Here is a 21203-nt window from a genome sequence, read left to right on the forward strand (position 1 = left end):
ATGTGATTTTGTGTGAATTTACAACTTTGTCTGCTTGCAGTTTACATTGCATTATTACATTAGTATTCACACTGTCATGTCATTTGACCAATTAATTAAATATTAATACAGACGGCAAATGTTAACTCGCGCAAACTATTGTTATTGGTTGTTTCGCCGTTTTACTTTGAGCATGATTGGTTAATCTGTCTGTCTTCCAGGAAACTGTCCAATGAGAGTGTGCGCGGTTGGACTCTGCGCTTCATTTTAAGTTTGAAAATACGTCGGTGAGCAGCTGCTGCTTGCGTTGATTACTCGGTCAGACATGGATTATTTTATATCTGCCTGTTGAATTCTTAAATTTTGAGCGAATTTGAGTTGATATGTCAATGAAGAACAAAAGCTGGAATGTGAACAGAGGAAGGGGTCGTACGTGGTCTGTAAAAATACTGGCGATATCAGGTAAGAATTGTTCAGTCCTTAACAGTCATTAACGTTAGGGACCCGGGGAACGGTCATAGGCTTACGCCTGGTTCACACCGGACGCCGAAGCGGCGCGGAATGGAAAATCACGCGCGGTCCGGCGCCTGCCTGTTCACACCAGACGCGTATTCTCCGCGGCTGTCGACAAGCGCTTCTGCTCAGTTGTTGTTTATTCAGAGCTATTTTTTACATCATGGGTAAGTAAATAACCTCATAAAATGAATACACCATGTTTCTGTAACCAAGAAGTTTGTACACTTCTTTTATTAATCCGTTGTCGAGACACACACACAGCCAGAGAGAGAATATGGTAGATAGTTTTTTTCTTTGTTTGTTTTCATCTTTCTAGTCTGTTTAGATACACAAATATGATCGCATTTGTCACTCGCGGTATTTTAATTTGAAAATTGCTTTTATTTTGACAATTGACCGGATGTCTCGTGTTTCTTGGTGTGACTCGCATTGTTTCTCACAGTAAACTTGCCATGCAGGCTAGAATTGCGAAACATTATTGGATAATTCTTATAATTTACATTTCTCTGGGCCAATCGGAATCTTAGCACTTTTTCTCTTGGCCAATCGGAATCTTAGCACTTGCGTCATAATCTTGAAGCACACACACCATGACACACACAGCGTCAACAACAGCTGAGCTCGCCATTTGCCTGGCTACCGTGCGAGTCTAATGGCGCGTTTCCACCGAGTGGTACGGTACGGTACGGTACGGGTCGGGTCTGTTAACCATGATTTGGCTAGCGTTTCCACCGCCAACAGTACCCTTACTTGATAGGCGTGGTGTATTCCAGAAAGTAGTGATAACGTCACTTGATAGGCGTGGTGTATGACGGAGAGTAGCTTGACGTCATTCGATCGCGCGGGAAGAGGAAAGTTCACCGCAAACAACAATGGAGGACATACAGCAGATCCTATTCTTGCTTCTCGGTGTGTGGCAGTTTATCTCAAGGAAGAGACAATATTTGTTTGAGCAAAGGCTACATGCTGCAAGGAAAAACACAGCGGAAAAATACAGGGGAATTCGGGAAATTTTAAGGAGCTGGGACGAGACAGACAACCGCGCGAGTAAAGACAAGGCAAGACAAACACGACGGCGCAGGCGGGTAAGCTTGAGCTAAGCTAACTTTTTTATGTCATGTATTAATGTATTTTGTCTTATGTGCTAACTAAGCAATATTGTTATAGATTAAATAACCCTACACTGAATAAATAAGTACAATAAGCCCTGCCTGTGAAACCAGATTTTAACTGTGCCAACTGTAAACTACAGTCTATTCATTAAGCACTATGAAGGTTACTTTTTAAGATCATTAAACTTTTACATGAATCTGTTGATGCCTATATTATTACAAGTGCAATACTAGTTGTGGTTAATGATAGATTAGAAGTATAATTTTGAGAAAATAGTTATATCTGTAAGCTATTTTTTCTTTGTGCTTTAATGACACCAAAGTTCCCTCTCTGGTGCAGTATATTAGATATTTTAACAAATTTATATATTCTATCGTGTCCAAGGGTAACTCTTACAATGTTTATAATACTTTATATAATACTTTATGTATTTTTTCATCCGGCGTATGATAGTTGCACTTTTAATTAAATGACCCACCATCACTGCGACATTGTATTAATCTTAACTTTTTTGTTTGTTTGTTTTCTAGATACTCAATCTGGTGCAAAATCAGCGCCGCAGACCAACCGATTGTAATACGCCGAGGTTCACTCGAAGTTGATGGAGCAGATTCTGGTGGTGGTGTCGGGGTTGATGTCCTGGCAGGCGAACTTGAGCTTTCAAGGGTGGAAATCTCATCAAGTGCCTCCATTTCCTCCTGACAGCTAGGATGCTCAACTGAAAATTTACAAAAGTCACGTTAATAACACAAACGGCAACAATGCGGTTGAGATAAATACAGAACATACAACGTAGTAGGACTGAGTGGGTAGCCAAACAAAGCATTTTTACTTTGTATAATGTACATAAGTATTTTTTTTCAAATATCTATAATTTTATAAGAGTAACTTTTATTGCACTACATTCCAAAGCATAATATTGTACTTTTTACCCCACAACATTACTGTACTGTTTAAGCCTATTGAATGTGGACATTTTCACCTTGCTCTGATATTTCATAATAATTTTCAGACGGAGTTCTTACTCTTTCCTTAAGCTATATCATTAGACCCATCTCTCTTTAATATATATTTAGTAGAATATGTTTAGTAATAAAACAGTTGTATTTTATTAGGGTATCTGTAGGCTAGAAGTAACGTTACTGGACATGTACTCCGTCCACCACAGGCTAATAAACTAACGTTAGCGTTTTGCTAGCTTGCAAATGATCGGTTGATACCACACTGGCTGGCTGACAGACAAACAACAGACTTGCACAAAAGTTGTGCATTGAACGTAAGCTTTCCCGTGATCGATGTATACTAACGTTATATTTCACAATTACAAACTTACCGGGAGGCTCCATCATCGACTCCAGCAACGAGGTAGCCGTATCGATGCCTCCTTCTCGTCCCAAACTCGCCGGTCTGTGCCCGTAGATGGCGTCCATCATTTCTAGCCACTTCCAATTTTTTCTGTGAACACCACTCCGGCTGTTGTGGTCTTTCACCTTACGATAGTCACTCCGCAGTTTCTTGCATTTAATGCGGCACTGCTCGGACGTCCGCTGGTAACCCTCGACAGCCATCCTCTCAGAAACATGCTGAATAACCTTTTCGTTTCTCACCATATGCCATCGAGTTCCCTTTGCACCCTTTCTTCACCGATGATACCCAAGAAGGTCTGCACCTCCTGGGTCGACCACGGTAAAGTTATGCTGCGCGGCGACATTGTTGCGACGGTGTTGTAATTTAAAAATGGCGCCTCGTGTGTTGTGTCTTTCCCCTTGCGGCACGCGCAAATGACGATTCTCTGTCAACCAATCAACGTTCTGCAGTGAGTCTAGCTCCACCCTTTAGTACCGTTCCACTGTGCTAGGTACCCCAACGGAAGGGTACCCAAAAAGTGGTACGGTACGGTTCGGCTTTTTGGTACCATTCTCAACTTTTGGCAGTGGAAACGCAAATAAAAGGGTACCGACCCGACCCGTACCGTACCGTACCACTCGGTGGAAACGCGCCATAATGGAAACTCACGCATGAATTTTCCTGCATTGAACTTGTTTTAGCGCCCGGCAAAGTTAATTTTTGTCCCGCCAAAGTCTTATTTGATCGGTGAGTAATGTAGATGAACGGCTGCGTTTGTGACAGGGCGCATGTTAACTAAAAGAACGACCAGAGAGAGAGAGAGAGAGAGCCGGTCGCGCGCGCGCACTCTCTGTGTAAACGACTAGGCGCTGTGTTGCTCTCTCTCCCTCGCACATATTAATCAAAATAAATCGACACATTGGTTAAAGGTCGGAAGACCAAAGTTTCGTGTGGAGCATTCGGAGATTTTTTTCCCTGAATTATACTGCTGGGTGTGAATTGTGCTAAATAAGTTTCCTTATCTTCTCTGAAAAGCGTTCTGGACATTCAGCTGACATAAAACAACACTTTAATTAAACGAAATAAAACTATACAGTGATGAAATGTTTTCTATGTTGACAACTTGACACAAATCTTGGATGTCCATGTCCTAACTGCTGGGATAATCACACAACGCGCACGACACGTCCAATTCGCGAACTATAATGACTCCTTTGAACCGATTCATTTTAATGAATCGTTAAAACAACTGATCTTTCCAACAGCCCACACAGCAAAGGAGTCCGTGGCGGACCCGCCCTCAACCCGCCAGATCCGCCTGACTGTCAGATTCGTTTTCGCTGCGCTAACAAGATCAGCCCCGCATCCAGGATCGGCCCCGCCTGCGCTTTTAATCGGCGGACCCAGAACGGCTCACATACGGATCCGCACTTCGGACGCGCCTTTTTCACTGCAACGGTTGGACTACAGCACGTCACCAAGAGCCGATATATCAGTCGAGAATATTTTTTGCTGTATCACGGTTGTGTTGAACCCTCTTTTGAGTAAGTATATTGATTTATTGATATATTGTGACATTCTCAGTAAACATTGGTTTTTAAATCACTGTAACGTTATACTAATGATTTGTTGTTTGATATTAGGACAACTTTAGAATGTTCACTTCATGGTTTAGCGCTAGCTTATAGCTAGCTGTGCATTATTAAGTTTGCATTTAGCCAATTTTGGTCTCATGTGTGTGTCTGCCATCCTCTTATATAATGAAAATTAAGTTACGGCATTTTAATCACTGTTTGAGTCGGTTCAGACAACTATGCCGCCTATTTGAACGTCAAACTCAAAAGTGCGGGCTTTTGTAACCATACCTTGTGAACATAAACATTTCTTGTGTCGTCTGGGGTCTAATACAGTAACGTTAAGTTAAATTAATCAAATTCAGTGTCCACAATGCTATGTATTTTCCAATAAGCTGTACGTTAGCTGACATATTTCACGGGGCCCGTGAGTGCGGATTTCATGTCACGGCTTTCGTCGCTGTTTGTCACTTTCCCTATTCACCTTATTTTCCATGACAACAAGGGCGACGCCATTACGCTCATTTTGTCATCTTACTTCCGGCTGAGCGGGACTTCAACTTCCGGCTGAAAGGACCTACGCTAGTTTCTAGCTTAATTCTATAGTTGTAACGGTAAAATATGTTAAGTATTATATGCTCAGTTAGGGGCTGCCATAACAATTGGATTAAGAGGATAGAACAATTTAACCAACGGTGTTACTAACACAATGTAAAGCGATCGGAATGTTGTGGTGTACTTTATGATTTACACCCACCACCACCTCAAGACGACGAGGAGGAGGAGGAGCACCTGAGGCAGTGGCGGAAGGCGCTAAACTTGAAGTGCTCACCCAAGCGCTCTTATGTGTGTTAGTACCATTTTATGGACGGGGAGCAGACTGACGAACGAACACCCTTACCCAGAGTAAAGGCTCGGCTACGATGTTCTGGTAAAGAAGTCCCGACGGGTGCTGAACAGGTTGTCAGATTCAGGTAAGCTAACTTACCTAACTGTTGTTTTCTAACTTACCTATCTATGTGCTTGTTAGCCTAACGTTAGATGAAGTCCGTTCTATGAATACATTTAAGATTAGTAACGAGCCGTTCACAAAATACAACCAATCTTGCATGATTACCATTGGTGAAAAGGAGAGATGCATTAAAAACGAGACACACAATCTCCTAACTCTACGTAGGTCAATATCAATATCTGAGTGAGAGATGTAGCTAGCTGGCCTCCTTACAGGAATAATGTGAGCTATTGTAAGACTGTAATGTAACGTTACCATAATATATTGTACTATCGTGAATATTCATTCATTCTTTATTTCAGACCCTTAGGTCCATATCACAAAGTAAACGAAATATAAGAAATATGACATATAGGTGACATATAGGTGTCATGTTTGGCTACACCAAAATATGACATATATCACCTATGTCATATTTCTTATATTTCGTTTACTTTGTGATATGGACCTATTACAATATATTATGGTACATTACAGTCTTACAATAGCTCACATTATTCCTGTAAGGAGGCCAGATAGCTACATCTCTCACTCAGATATTGATATTGACCTACGTAGAGTTAGGAGATTGTGTGTCTCGTTTTTAATGCATCTCTCCTTTTCACACTGTTCTAAGTTTATGAGTGCCATCATAAATTAATTCTCATGATCTATTTTAAGTACTAATGTCAAAATGTTTATGGTTACTTCCATAGAACATCGATGAGCGTCAGTGTTGCAGTGGACAACTGTGAGGATGATCACAGCCACATGCCCCAGACCTGTGATGCAGAAACACAATCGGAGGATCCATCTGTCTCTGACCACAACTACGCTCCAAAATCTCAACTCAACCTGAAGCCACCTACATCTGAAATGGGAACACAATGTGTTGAGCCAGTGCCATAGTACATAACTCTGATGAGAAAGACCACCTTTGTCAGTTCTACACAGGGTCGACATTGGATGCGTTCCATTCAGTTGCCGAGCACCTTACCAGTTCATACACCAACAGCTTTCAGCTACACACTTGGGATCAGCTCCTGATGACTCTGATGAAGCGGCGTCTTAAAGGGTTAGTTCACCCAAAAATGAAAATTCTGTAAGTAATTACTCACCCTCATGTTGTTCCAACCCCGTAAGACCTTTGTTCATCTTCGGAACACAAATTAAGATATTTTTTTTTTTCTCAATTTGTGTTCCGAAGATGAACGAAGGGGTTGGAACCTTCGTTCTTATGGGGTTGGAACAACATGAGGGTGAGTAATTACTGACAGAATTTTCGTTTTTGGGTGAACTAACCCTTTAATTTATTGCAGGGTGATCTTGCTGAAAGGTTTAGTGTTTCTCAGTCCACTGTAAGCAAGGCGATTTCGCGTTGGCTTGACATCATGGAGAAGTGTTTCAGAGAGCAGTTTCCAAACACAACATGTAGAGCACAATATATCAAAATATCGCAAATGTATATATCGCAATATGCATACATTTTTTTTTTGCTTTAATCAGTTTCTATAATTCATACAGTGAAAAACTAAGCAGTGTTTTACTTTTACATTTGATTATTCAGTTTCTGTTGTTAAATAGACCTAATGTAGGATAACCTGAACCCTGTGGTTTACACTGATGTTAAAATAACACTTCTTATATACAGTAAAACACTGATGTTCACTTTCACAAGTTGAAGGGATGTTTTCTTGTTACAAAAAGAATGTGAAACACATATGTAGGTTATATAATTTTAAATCTAATTTAAGTTAATTTTATATACTTTAAGCATTATCGTATCGCATTGTTTAATGAGTTATCGCATTTTTCTTCAATATCGTGCACTTAATAACTTCTTCCAGGCAATGAAGTAATGGCAGACAGAGGCTTCACCATTACCGATCTCCTCTATGAAAGGAAGGTGAAACTTGTCCTTCTTGTGAATCTTGTAAAACAGATTTTACCTGTTGTGAATAGTTCTTTTTATAAACCTTTACAATGTGACCAGATTTTACCTGTTATGAATAGTTATTTTTATAAACCTTTACAATGTGACCAGATTTTACCTGTTGTGAATAGTTATTTTTATAAACCTTTACAATGTGACCAGATGTTACCTGTTGTGAATAGTTATTTTTATAAACCTTTACAATGTGACCAGATTTTACCTGTTGTGAATAGTTATTTTTATAAACCTTTACAATGTGCCCAGATTTTACCTGTCAGTCATTTATTATAAAACAATATAATGTGAGCTCTGTAGATTCCCCTTAAAACTTAAATGAATTAAGTCTTCTAGTTAGAAGGAATAAGTCACGTCAAGTTTGCAAATGAATACCATCTTGGTTTATTACTTATGAAATTTAAATGGTGAAATGTATCTACATGAAGGTCAGTGGAAGGTGTCTCTAGCTTCCTGAAAACATCAAACACTTATTACAACTGATTTTATACAATTTATTTAATCATTCATATTTAACCAATTACCTAATCTCCTATCCTTAACCCTAAATATTCTCATTCCTTCTTATTTACAAATCATTTTTCATTGCTGCTCCATCAACTCCTGACAGGACGTAGTTAAATATTCCCATAGTTTAACGTTACCTCTGGCCACGTTAACAATGACGATGGATGAGACAATGTGAGACCAACTGATCGTCGTACGAAGTTTTCTCCGTGCTCCCAATTTAAAACATTTACGGTATTAACGTTATTTGTCATTTTTATAAAGTTTTGGCTAACTATAAACAATCTTCTAACTACTGAAATAGCTACCGGATGTGCCGTGTCAGTTTAGCGGAAGTCGGATGACAAAATGCGGAAGCGCGAAGTATTAAAAGTGGGCGGGGCGGAATAAGGTGAATAGGCAAATATATTATATATATTATAATATATTATATACAATATATTGTTGTTATTTGGTTGCCATAACTTCGAGAGTGACGACGTCTTGTCACTCTTAGTTGCTCGAGGGAGCGGATGACATTTCGCTTGAGTTCAGTTAGAGCAGACAGCTCTGCAGTGCAGAGTCGTGTAATTACGACTTTATGATTTTCATAAACAGCGGAAGGACACCTAATGACTTTTATATTAATTACATTTATGCGTATTACGGGAAAACTCCTTTTCTCGAGAATATTGAAGCCAATTTTTTTGTGACGCAGTAAAGTTGCGGTCTAGAGCGGTCATTGGCTGTGCTGCAGCAAATGCTGCACGAACCTATGGCGAGGCGGCTCAGACGCTTGAGCCAATCAGGGCACTTCCCGCCCTGGCACGTCAGAGACCGCCTAAATATATTTAGCAACCACCTCCCCAATATCTGAGTAAAGTAAGATTTAATACTTTTTCAACTTGATTTAGCCAGATATTTAGTCAAATACTGACACTGGTCCCCACTACAGCATTTAACACTGTACACTGGTTTGGTTAGGTTGAGTTCATTTTGGTTTACATCATGACAAATATATTTTCAACCACCTGCCCATGTAATGTTGTTTCAGATAATTATTTAATATCATATTAAGAGACTGTACTGTGTGTGTGTGTGTGTGTGTGTGTGTGTGTGTGTTCTGTTTCAGCTTACAGTTCGTTCAAGTGCTACCAGTCTGATCAACGGTTTCATCTATCCGAATATCTGAGTAAAGTAAGATTTAATACTTTTTCAACTTGATTTAGCCAGATATTTAGTCAAATACTGACACTGGTCCCCACTACAGCATTTAACACTGTACACTGGTTTGGTTAGGTTGAGTTCATTTTGGTTTACATCATGACAAATATGTTTTCTTATGCCTCCATCTGTTAGCGTTAGCTGCTAGTTCGCAAAATTCGGTTTACGTTGTTACAAATTAGGGATGAGGATGACTATCTCAATCTGACTGACATGGACACAGAGACAGGGCTAAATGACAGGCATGAGAATGACAGTGTAGGATTGTTAGAAGATTGTCTCGGTTGTGCAGAGGATACCTCGGGTATTGCAGCAGGAGCAGTCTTTCATGAAGAGGAAGGTGGCATGGAGTTTGAGTCAGACTATACTGAGGGTCTCTTAGCTAGTGGCAGTGATAGTTCCGAACCTGAAGATGAGATCTATGAGATGTCCTTATCTGACAAGATTGCGGACTGGGCCAGACACTTTGGAATTTCATTGGTTGCTCTTACTGCCCTACTAGGCATCCTTCGCCTCTCCCATTCTGAGCTTCCAAAAGATGGCAGGACCCTCCTTAGGACAATGACTAAATATTCCATTCAAGAGAAGGCAGGGGGAAAATACTACTATTTTGGCATCATCCATTCACTTAGTTCTACACTCAGCGGGTATGCACACACGCTAACTGATGGGTTAACTTTGAGGCTACAAATAAACATAGATGGGCTACCATTATTTAAAAGCTCAAGTGTTCAGCTGTGGCCCATCCTGGGTCTCCTGCTCAGTGTCCCTATGAAAGAGCCTGTAGTGATCGCATTATACTCTGGAGAAAAAAAACCTTCATCAGCAAAAGAATTCCTCGAAGACTTCACCAAAGAATTAGTTTATCTGGAAAAGGGTTTCTGTTTCGAGGGAAAGACTTTGATGCTTAAACTTGATACAGTAATTTGTGACACACCGGCAAGAGCATTTGTGAAACACACCAAAAGTCATAATGCCTACCACGGCTGTGATAAATGCACAAACCCTGGTAGACACGAACAGAGCCGAATGAGTTTTCCATGTAAAGATTATGCACTAAGGACGGATGAGTCTTTCAATGACAGGTTAGATGAGATACATCACCATGAGGGGCCACATGCATTTGAGGGTACTGGGGTTGGCATGGTGTCACAGTTTCCCCTAGATTACATGCACCTCGTGTGCTTGGGTATCGTTAGGCGCTTGCTCAATATGTGGCTTCGTAGTCCTCTGACTGTCCGTGTCCCTGCAACTATAGTTGAACAAATGTCTGCTAAATTGGTATCCATGAGGCCTTATATTCCGGTGGAGTTTGCCAGAAAGCCGCGATCTCTTAGAGAATTGGATCGCTGGAAGGCTACTGAGCTAAGACAATTTCTTTTGTACACTGGACCTGTAATGCTGGCCAGTTTTCTGGACAAAGACCTGTATCAGAATTTTATGCTTCTCTTCTCTGGCATCTCCATCTTAGCAAGCCCAAAATTTTCCTACCTCACTGATTATGCTGACACTTTACTTAAGTCGTTTGTGCAACACTTTGCTACACTTTATGGGAGACACCACGTTGTGTATAATGTACACTGCATAACCCATCTGGCAGGTGAAGTTCAGCAGCATGGTCGCCTTGACTCCTTCTCTGCCTTCCCATATGAAAATTATCTGCAGAAGATAAAAAAACTGGTTAGAAAACCGGAATATCCTTTGGCACAGATCATTCGTCGTCTGTCAGAAGTAAAAATTCGGGAGGTCACATTACCTGGCAGCACTTTAAGACGGCAGCATTTTGTGGGCCCTATTGTTGGGGGGATGGCCATCAAGGCACAGTATGGCGAGATGTCCACTGAGAAGTGGACTCTCAGAACATCGACTGGTGATAACATCTTCAGGCTTGGAAATGACATTGTCTGCATCCAAAATATTGTGGAATGCATTGGAGGGGGCATTTATGCAATATATAAGGAATATAGAAGGAAGTCATTGTTCTTTAGCTACCCATTCAGCTCGGATACACTGAATATTTACATCATTTCAGAAAAATCTGAGATCATCAAGGCTGCCAATGTTTCAGAGCTTGATGGGAAATGTGTCGCCCTGCCCCACAGGGAAGGTTTTGTGGCCTTTCCTCTCCTGCATTAACATGCAAAAAATGCATTTCAATCAGTTTATTAGTTCAGACATTAATTAGTTAGTTACTTCATTACATTCATTGATAGTTTTTGTTCATTTCTTTAGTACCAATCATAATCATAGCATGACTAGTTTAGATCAGGGTCTGAGGACTGACCAAAGTTTGACTTGCTGGCAGTGGTTCTGCTGCATCAGAAAACGGGCTGATAAGTTGCTGTAAGTACTTTGCTGAAGTTAATCATCTTTCAGGTGTCAACTGTCAGTATCAGTGTTGTGCAAGTTGACAATTCACATGAGCCCCTATATTATCAAAATCAATAAAAACAAAATGTCAAAGCTTTTTCCACTAGATCTTCTTACTCTGACTCACAATAACTGTGCATTCACACGTTTCTTTTCTTGTCTTCTCCATTAAGGATGTTCCATGTAGTTGAATTTGTTACCAGTAAAACCGTAGCAGTGGTGCCCCAAAGCTGGTACGAGGATGGTTGTGCATCGTGGCCAACTTATAACAGCGATGAAAGAATAAATAGGGCTGTAAAACATGGAGAGGAGCCACAGGATGACTGGCAGACACATGATGTCAGAATCATCAAATCATCTGGTATGCCAAATCTCAAAGTTGTTTCTTGGCAAAGTGGTTTTTACAAATCCTACACTTACAAATCCACTACCACCACTATTTAAAAGAATATGCCACCGTTTTATGAAATTGGGTTATTCACGGTCTCCCCTTGAGTAAGATAAGTGTCAAAAATGTTTTTGCGCACTTATCTAACTGTAGGGGAGACCGTTAATAATTAATTTCATAAAATGGTGGCATGTTCCTTAAGACTCATGTCAAGCTCCATGTTTACCTTTCAGATACTTACATGGAGGCACATCAAATCCTGAAGAAGGCTCTGACATGTAGCACCTCGGACCTCCAAACTGAGGATGAACAGGAACGGCCTGGGAGAAGGAGAACAACAGCGAAGTCAGTGTTTTTCCTTCATGTTACACATACAAACACTAACACCATATACTTTTATTTTAAAAAAAGACAAAATCAAAAAACAGTTTAACCTTATATTTGTTAGTTTCTCTGCATACAAGAACATACAAATGCTGGACATTCTGAACCACTGTTTCATGTAAATTTCTGCTTTAGAAATCTCCACCAAAATTACATCTTACTGGCGGAGTTTCAATGTCCTCCCTGAGACTTAAGCCCTGAGCCCTCATGGACTTAAAGGATTAGTTCACCTCAAAGTTGAAAATTGTGTCATCATATACTCACCCTCAAGTTGTTTCAAACCTGTATGAATTTCTTTCTTCTGCTGAACACAAAGAAAGATATTTTGAAGAATGTCTGTAACTTGGGTCCCATTGACTTCCATAGCATTTTTTTTTCCTACTATGGAAGTCAATGGGACCCAAGTCTGTCTGTTTACCGACATTCTTCAAAATATCTTTCTTTGTGTTCAGCAGAAGAAAGAAATTCATACAGGTTTAAAACAACTTGAGGGTGAGTGAATGATGACACAATTTTCAACTTTGAGGTGAACTAATCCTTTAACTGACTCACGCTGTAAAGTGAATGAGTTTTGCCAGGCTGTGAGTGCTCACCCTGCTGTTTGCATGATTGGGACAGGGTGAAGTGGGCAACCGAGACAGCAAAACACCCTAAACTCTCATGAACTTAGCGTGAACGTGCATTTAGGTCTATGAGTCTGTAAGGGCCGACATTGAGCCTGGGCCATTTTCTCAGTCACATAACACAGAACAGAGATCAATGCCCTGTTCAACCATTCTCTGCCTCCTTTAAATGTTGATTTGCATGTAGATAAATATATATTTTTTTATTTAAACAGACATTTCTTTGGTGACACTGATGTAGAGGAGGACTACCGACCCCCAAAGAGGTCCAAATCCGGGTCATCTGCTGGGACAAGTTACCAACTCCCTGCAAATAGTCCAGAGCTCTCTGAAAGTAAGAGGCAGAGAGTATTGTGGGATTACAAATTTATTAAAATGTTTAATTTAGGTTTACGTTGAATTTAGCATGTTAAGGTTAGGTATAAATTATTATTATCAGAGTTTTCTAGCAAAAGACTCCGGTCAGTCCTGTTTTACTGAAACTCTTAATGGCTCTTGGAGTTTGTGTTTTAGCAAGAGAGTCCTGCCAGTCCTGTACTCGGGTCTCAGCATTTGAATAGAGATGCTGAGTGGATTAGGGTGGGGAGCACTCTCAGTCTAGAACCGGTTCCTAAACCTGTCTCATCACCAAGTTTTGGTCCCTGCCCCTAAATGTATATAAACTGTAAGAGAACATTCACTTAGTCAGACTTTGTGACTGCAGCTGATCTCAATAAAGAATCCTGCTGAAGAAACAACCAAGTCTCCTGGTCTTCGATTCTGAGTTTACAACAGAATTCATGTCCTAATCATTTTAAAAAAAAAACGGAAATATGTGTTTCTATTTCTCCACCACAAAAAAACACATACACAAACCACAAAATGACCTCCACTCACTACACGGAAGAGCAAGTTTAGTGGCAGACTCTTGTCACTAGCATGTTCAACAGACAGGCTGAAGAAGTCCTTTCTTCCCCGGGCCATCCAGCTTTTAGCTTTATCTGCTCTATGCATACTGAATATGTAGTCATCCTACAGTTGTCCTCTGTGAATGTTTCTTAAGTCTGTGTGATTGTGTTGTGTATGTTGTATAAGCTTGACACCAATAACCCCCCCAACCCCAACCCAGTGTTTGGCAGAACTGCCCCTCCCCAACCACTACCACCACAGACACTCCTCTCTCAAACTGCACAATGCAACCAGCAACAACGGGGCCAGAGGAGCCAAGCCAGGTCTACAGACCTACCTGGAGAGGTGGGAGACATGGCCCAGAAACCATTCCCTGCTCTGGTAAGAAATAACTGTAACTACAAACTATAATACCTTGACTTTAACACATGGGAACATGGGGGGACTTAAGTGCATGGAATGGAGGGGGAATAATTATTGCGTGAGCACTTAACCTTATAAAAAAAAAAAAAAAATTCCTTTCCCTTTGAAACATCACTTATCAGGCTTATGCTACTCTGAATAATACCTGAACTTCGTATTTTGAGCACTTCTTGCGTTGTTGTTGCTTTTGCCTCTTCATGATGACTCGCTTAATTTAGTCCTAATTTGTAAGTCGCTTTGGATAAAAGCGTCTGCTAAATGACTAAATGTAAAATGTAAATGTAATTATTCTATAATACTATGTATTCAACAGCTGCTCAGGTCCACATTTTAAGCCTGCTGGAGCACATTAAGCAGCAGCAGGACCAGCTGGTGGCCAAGGTCAATCACCTGAGCAGCAGGGTGCTCAACACCTCAACAGCTCAAGAGCCAGAGTGTCCTGAATGCATTCAGCTGCCCATCGAATCACTGGAAGCGGTGGATGAGCTTGAAGCATTCCTGAAAGATGCTGTCAATGCAGCAGCCAAACAAAGAATGGTATGCTCCTGCCTGTCACTCTCAACTCTAATTGGTAAAGTGGAGGGTGTGGGGTGGAGATGGGGCAAAGATTGTCGTACAAGTTATTACATCAGGGCTTTATACCTTGTCTGTATTTTAAGGTGTTTTGTGACTTACTTTTAGATTTCTTCTTTGGCCACGATCGGTGGCCAAGATGTGAAGAGAGTGGCGTGGAACATCCTCTCTCGGATGTTCACTGAAGAAGTGGCCAAGACCATAAGCTGGAAGGGGGCAAACGGCAAGAGGGCATTCGGTCACATGTCGTCAAAGACACTGCTGTACCGTAAGTCACTTTAAGTATTCAGCAGCAGGGAAGGGAAGGGAAGTGTAACGGCTCCCACACACAGCTGCGTGCTCGTGTCCTACCGGGGCTCGTGTCGTCCCCACCCCCTTCCAATGTCAACTTCCGCGCATGATGTTAGCTGCTGGATATCTCAACTATTGAGCGCTAATGTTAAAGTTGCATTATAGTTCTTAAAGCATATCACACAGTAATTTGAACATGTGTATGTTGGGGTACTTACGTCCTGTGGTCATGTCACTTTTACCGTCTTCCCCAGTGTAGGCTAAAAAGTATCTGGGGTTAAAACACACACACACACACACACACACACACACACACACACACACACACACACACAGTTAGCTTGGCTACTGTACCATTACGGCATAGAGAATATGTAGCCAAAGCAACTTAACTTACCACTAAATAGCAAGAGGGCTCTATTTTGTAACATTAGCAGCTAGCCCAGTATTAAAATGAGCTGTTGTATTGGTAAGTAGTAACGTTAGCTTCAATTGTATGCAATATGTTACATTTCAGACAAATACAAGCTCACTACACCTGTTAGCATAGCGTTACCACAGATCATTGAATACTGATGACCCACTGCAACCATCTTTGTACCATGTTAACGACAAAAACTTTTGCTTGTAATGTAAATCAGCAAAACTTAGCGCGGTTATCTAAACAAAATAATAGGGGAGCATACCTTTATGTGATGTTGTAGAAAATCCGCTGAGGCTCCACGTGTCCGTCGTGCTGAGATTGTGCACGCCTGGGGTCGACTGTAAACAAACGGTGTTGCCAGATTGGGTTGAGTGATTTCCACCCAATCATGATCGAAAACCTGCCCCCTTCAGCAAAAAATCCGCCCAACAATGATTCTGTCACAGATAAACAATTGAACTCAAATCTGCCCTACAATTTAACTTTATCTTAACTTTTAATTTAACTTTATCTTATTCTGACCACCTAAGCCGGTGTTAAAATAACAGGCTCTTATTTTCCCCAACCAACGAAGTCAAAAGATGCCAATCTGGCAACACTGATTAATTCCAGCCAATAACTGGGCAGCCCGGGCTTAAGTCATAAGTAGCCTACCAAATGCATGCTGAATTTAAAACCTCATTTTGTGCTTACAGGTGCTGTACGTGCAAATGGGTTGTGTCGCACAGCCACAGACACAGACATTCAACGGTATGCCATAAGATGGTTCAATTTGGCTGCAGACCGTGGTGCGGCGAGGAGGAGCCTGACCAACCGGTCTAACCAGGCTGAGGCCGAAGATTAGGCTACTTATTTGTATGTGTTCTTTTGTTATGTTTATGTGTTCTTTTGTTAAATAAAATGTTTTATTTCTTTCAAATTGTTTGTTTTAATTTAAATAGTCTGTCGCAGGCTACACATTGTTTTCCAATTCAGAGACCATGCCCTTTACAAATTCCATTGGCCTGTAGCCCATTTATAATCAGAGAACATCTCATATGACCGTGTCCAAAACGGACCCGGAGCGGATATGCGGCTCATTCGCGAATCCAAAGCGAAGCCGGGGCGGATGTACCCATTTATGTACGGATACGCAAAGGGACCGCAGCGGTGTCAGACCGGATCCGCGGTGTGCAAGTGGACGCAGTTTCGGATCCGCTTTCTGGATCCGTTCCGGAGTTCACTGTACCTCCGCGGCGGATGCTTTTCTTAGTCAGTTTGCTGTCTGGGAGTGAACTCAGGAGACGTCTGAATCGGTGTATAACTAATCAGTAACACTTTACAATAAGGTTCTATTTATTACATACATTATATAAAAAGTACAGTTTGCTAACTCAAGCTTAAACTTTAAAATAAATAAAACCACTTTTTTTTAAAAGCATTTTAAACATTTTTCCACACAGTGCTATCAAGAATCGATAAGAGAATCGTTAAAGAATTGGATCGATAATCAGAATCGTCAGTGGCATTATTATTGATAAAATCTTATCAAATCCCATCCCTATGTGAAGACAGTAAAATTATAATCAAACATTAAAGGGGTGGTTCGGGATTTTTGACATCGGACCTCATTTTTAAGTCAGCCTGGTTGTTATTCATCAGTGGAGACATTTTTTTATTTTTATTATCCAGTCCTTATATTTGGATAGTAAGCCGATGCTAGGCTAGCGCGAGTCAATGGTATATGTGTTAGCCAGCCATTAAAAACCGTTTTACCCACTCCACAGTGCACCAAACGCAAATCAATTATAACACTAGACTATCGATGTATATGTCCGTTGAGAGAATAATGTTAGAAATCAAACTTACCTTTCATCACATTGCATTAGTTATAATTTGTTCCCTGTAATCATAAGCCTTGTCTACAGCAGCAGCGGAGTGATATTGATTACCTAGGCAACCGAGTGAGCCGGTACACACATGACGCAAGTGTATTTACCTGCCGCTGGTACACTGATTACAGTGCGCTTCTGTTCTGTGTTTACTTTTTGCCGCATTACTAACCGGAGCAAAGTAAAATTCAGCAGCTGCTGAGAAACTAGTTCCTTTGGGATCATTGAGATGAAAGGTAAGTTTGATTTCTAACATTATTCTCTCAACGGACATATACATCGATAGTCTAGTGTTATAATTGATTTGCGTTTGGTGCACTGTGGAGTGGGTAAAACGGTTTTTAATGGCTGGCTAACACATATACCATTGACTCGCGCTAGCCTAGCATCGGCTAACTATCCAAATATAAGGACTGGATAATTTAAAAAAAAAAATGTCTCCACTGATGAATAACAACCAGGCTGACTTAAAAATGAGGTCCGATGTCAAAAATCCCGAACCACCCCTTTAAAGAACATACATGTTTTTTAATATATTTTTTTTAAGAGTAAAAATATGCTAACATGAGGTCTTATTGTGTCACTGTCAGTCTTGTTACATCAGTGCAAAACTAGGGTATGCAGATTAATTATTATTATTATACATCATTCATCAGCATGCATTGATTTGGAGACTCCGAAATCGGCAGAGATAGGCAGGCATTTGCTTAGATGAATTTGTGACTTTGATATCTGTGTGTGTGTGTGTTGTTTGATTACAGTATTGTATTTAAGATGGTGTTAGACTAAATAAATGGTCTTTTAAATATCATATGCATATCTCCGTTGTGTTGACTAAACATTAGGCCTAATCCAAGTTTACAATTGTGTATCTTTAATTTGATGTTACGATTTCATCTACACATTAAGTATAATTTCAATTGGTTACATATTTCTCATTCTTTAGACAGTTGTTGGAGGAGCAAGATGGTGTTGGAGGTGTTTGATGTTTTGTCAGATGAACCATCAGTCATGTCAGTCTCAACAGTACACAAAAGTTAAGGGAGTCTCAATCCTCTAATAGAGCAGTAACAGCCGTCATGCAATTGCTACACATAGTTGATCTCACCCAGTCTGCAAAAACATTTACAGTGAGCTCACAGTCACACACATGACATGGTATGTCTCTGTATTGTTCTGCCTGTGTAGTTGAAGTAATACCGTCTAATATGTATTGAATGTAAACTGCGGCTGAACCCTAGTATGCTGCTGTTCTTGAATTCATACAAGTTGCTTAGCTTCAACACTAGTCTGTTTTTTTTCCCCTCCGGTCTCGACTTGGTCTCGTTCTTGGTCTCGACTTGGTCTTGGTCTTGACTTGGTCTGTCTTGGTCTTGGTCTTGGTCTTGTCTTGGTCTCGATACCCTCTGGTCTTGGTAGTGTCTTGGTCTCGGTTTAGGCGGTCTTGACTACAAGTCTACTATATGAACCATCTTTCTGGAGTAGAAATGACGAATTCTGACACCGTCATAACTCATGCAGATAAAACGTCCCGACAGGACAAAGGAAATCTTCCCGCTCGAAAATCTCTGAAGGTGATTGGTCCACGTCAGCGAAGTAGGTGTAAACTAAGGGCGTTTTTCCACTGGGTTCGTTTGCTGCGGTCCGAACCCGAGTGCGCTAGTTCCCGGCGCCCGCCGCAGCGTTGGTCTGGTTTCACACTCAATTAGTTGTATCGAACCCAGGTGCGTTTGCAGTGATCTTACGTCATCGCAAACGCACACGGAAAACGCATGGAGAATACAACTCGACTGAGCATAGCTGTAATTTGTCTGTTTTTTTGGTGCTATTATGCGCAACATAGTGAGAGACAACTACGTTTATGTTCATTACATGGTGTAATTCAGCACATATCCAGGGGACGCCGTGTTTCACAACGTTCCCCTGCCACTCATGGTTGTCGTGTGTGAGGAAACAATGATATCAACAGTGATACGCATGCGCGGGATACTATACTTCCTGAACAAGCGCGCACCCGAGTCCGTGTTGCTTGCACATTAACGCGAACCGCGCCACGGTTCGGGAGCAACCGAGCTCAGACCACCTCCTCCAGGTAGTCTCGGGTTCGGTACTCTAGTGCGCACCCGGGTCCGATGACAGCGTTCACATTAGCGATTTTTCATGCGAACCGTGCCCCGGTCCGCACTAAACTGCCAGTGTGAAAGCGCCCTAAGACTCTCCATAAGAGACCGACCCAGAAAGTCCCTCTTGGCACTTCGTCAGTGAGAGGTTACCTGTTCCACAACTCCTTAGGGAGTTTCTCCATTTTTCTTTTCTTTTCTTTAAGCTTTACTTAAAAGAACTTGGGAACTTGGGATTTCAAGATGGCGCCGATGTCTCTGGCTTGCCGTCTGGTCCTCTGGATTTCTTTTTATCTGTCTGCTATCGTATATCTTCTTCCCTTAATTAATCAAAGTGCTGCCTACCATGTTATTACATCATTCTTGTACGACCACCAGACGTTACTTAACATTAGAGCAACAATGGAGTCCTGCTCTAACAAAGTCATACCGGCCGAGTACTTCGGCTTCCCGCCGCCTCCTTTCCTGGAAACTCTGACGGTCAGTGATTCTGTATCAATTAAGATGACGCTGGTAAACTCCAGATCGTTGGGAAATAAGACTTTTATTCTAAATGACCTTATAACTGCCGGCAGCATTGATTTTCTATTTGTGACGGAGACCTGGCTCCCTGTTGGTGATGTCAGTTCTTTTTCTGAGCTTACTCCCATTAACTATAACTTTTTTAATACCCCTCGTCGTTCTGGTCGGGGTGGAGCACTGGCAACCGTCTTCAAAAACTGTTTCTGTTGTAGGCTATTGGAAACAGACTTATATTTGACTTTTGAAGTACAACTCCTCTCATTAGACCAGTCAAACTGACTGGTAATTGCTGTAGTGTACAGGCCTCCGAAAACAAACACAGATTTTTTCAATGAGTTTTCAGATTTTTTAGGGGGTATTACTACTAAATATAGTAGACTTTTAATTGTTGGTGATTTTAATGTTCATGTATGCTCTGTCTCTTCAGCACTAGCCAGAGACTTTTTGAGTCTTATTGAAGCATGCGATTTTGTTCAATGGGTAAATCAGCCAACCCATCTACATGGCCACACACTGGATCTAGTTTTATCCCATGGTCTTGCTATCTCAGATGTCCAAATTGGTGACTTAAGTTTGTCAGACCACAGGCCAGTTGTTTTTAATGTTGATCTTCCATGCCACACCATGCCATCTGTTAGACTTAGTAAATGGTCACGTGTAGGCTTATTCTGTCCATCATCTGTCGAAGCATTTTCCGCAGCCTTTTCTGATGCAGAGCAGGTGTTCCCTATTGAACATCTAGAAAATGCAGTAGATATCGATGAGCTACTGAGCTTATTTAATTCGCTGTGTACCAACACTCTTGACATTGTTGCACCTTGGAGACTTAAATGTCAGAAAAATAGAACTGAAGCTTGGCTAAATAGTAACACTCGTCACTTAATACAACTCTGCCGAAGAGCGGAGCGGAGATGGAAAAAGGATAAGCTACAGGTGTCCTATGAGATATTACGAGAAGCTTTATGGTCATACCAAAGAGCTGTTAAAACAGCAAAGTCTAATTATTTCTCTGAGTTGATAGCGAGAAACTCAAACAATTCTAGGATGTTATTCAAGGTTTTAAATTCGGTTTTTAATCCTGTGGCTAATAATTATCTGACTGAATCTGTTTATACATGTGAAAATTTCTTAAATTTTTTTGTGGAGAA

At 41.0% G+C, this 21203-nt stretch overlaps 1 protein-coding gene and 2 long non-coding RNA genes across 4 annotated transcripts in view; 1 reads left to right on the forward strand and 2 right to left on the reverse strand.

Annotated features, from left to right (window-relative positions):
* The window catches only part of LOC309486610, a 63146-nt gene that overhangs the window by 11874 nt on the left and 30069 nt on the right, over positions 1-21203 (reverse strand). The gene's annotated exons all lie outside the window — the stretch shown is intronic.
* LOC309485991 (uncharacterized protein) lies at positions 8732-16530 on the forward strand. 2 transcript variants are annotated; one of them, XM_082153040.1, is made up of 5 exons: positions 8732-9151; positions 11722-11909; positions 12170-12281; positions 13159-13277; positions 16238-16530. In XM_082153040.1, exons 2-5 carry the CDS (start codon positions 11723-11725, stop codon positions 16384-16386), a joined length of 567 nt encoding a protein of 188 aa, XP_082009166.1. In that variant the 5' UTR covers positions 8732-9151; position 11722; the 3' UTR covers positions 16387-16530. The 2 variants fall into 2 exon arrangements, with proteins under 2 accessions (XP_082009166.1, XP_082009165.1); XM_082153039.1 differs by lacking the exons at positions 8732-9151; positions 11722-11909; positions 12170-12281; positions 13159-13277 and adding exons at positions 14048-14212; positions 14568-14791; positions 14936-15095.
* On the reverse strand, positions 9499-15052 carry LOC309486582. The gene is made up of 3 exons (XR_014201606.1): positions 14930-15052; positions 12178-12256; positions 9499-11305 (listed from the first exon to the last, which is right to left on the reverse strand). It is a non-coding gene; the product is annotated as an uncharacterized lncRNA (long non-coding RNA).

Source organism: Leuciscus leuciscus (assembly GCF_965113295.1).
Source record: "Leuciscus leuciscus genome assembly, chromosome: 2".
NCBI classification, from domain to species: Eukaryota; Metazoa; Chordata; class Actinopteri; order Cypriniformes; family Leuciscidae; genus Leuciscus; species Leuciscus leuciscus.

What these genes read in the sequence shown, in the direction of transcription:
- LOC309485991 (XM_082153039.1), top strand. Translation starts at nt 14,116, where the DNA reads ATGCAACCAGCAACAACGGGGCCAGAGGAGCCAAGCCAGGTCTACAGA. An exon ending in CAGCAGCCAAACAAAGAATG is followed by an intron (nt 14,792 to 14,935) that starts GTATGCTCCTGC and finishes ACTTACTTTTAG; the next exon opens with ATTTCTTCTTTGGCCACGAT. An exon ending in GTCAAAGACACTGCTGTACC is followed by an intron (nt 15,096 to 16,237) that starts GTAAGTCACTTT and finishes TTGTGCTTACAG; the next exon opens with GTGCTGTACGTGCAAATGGG.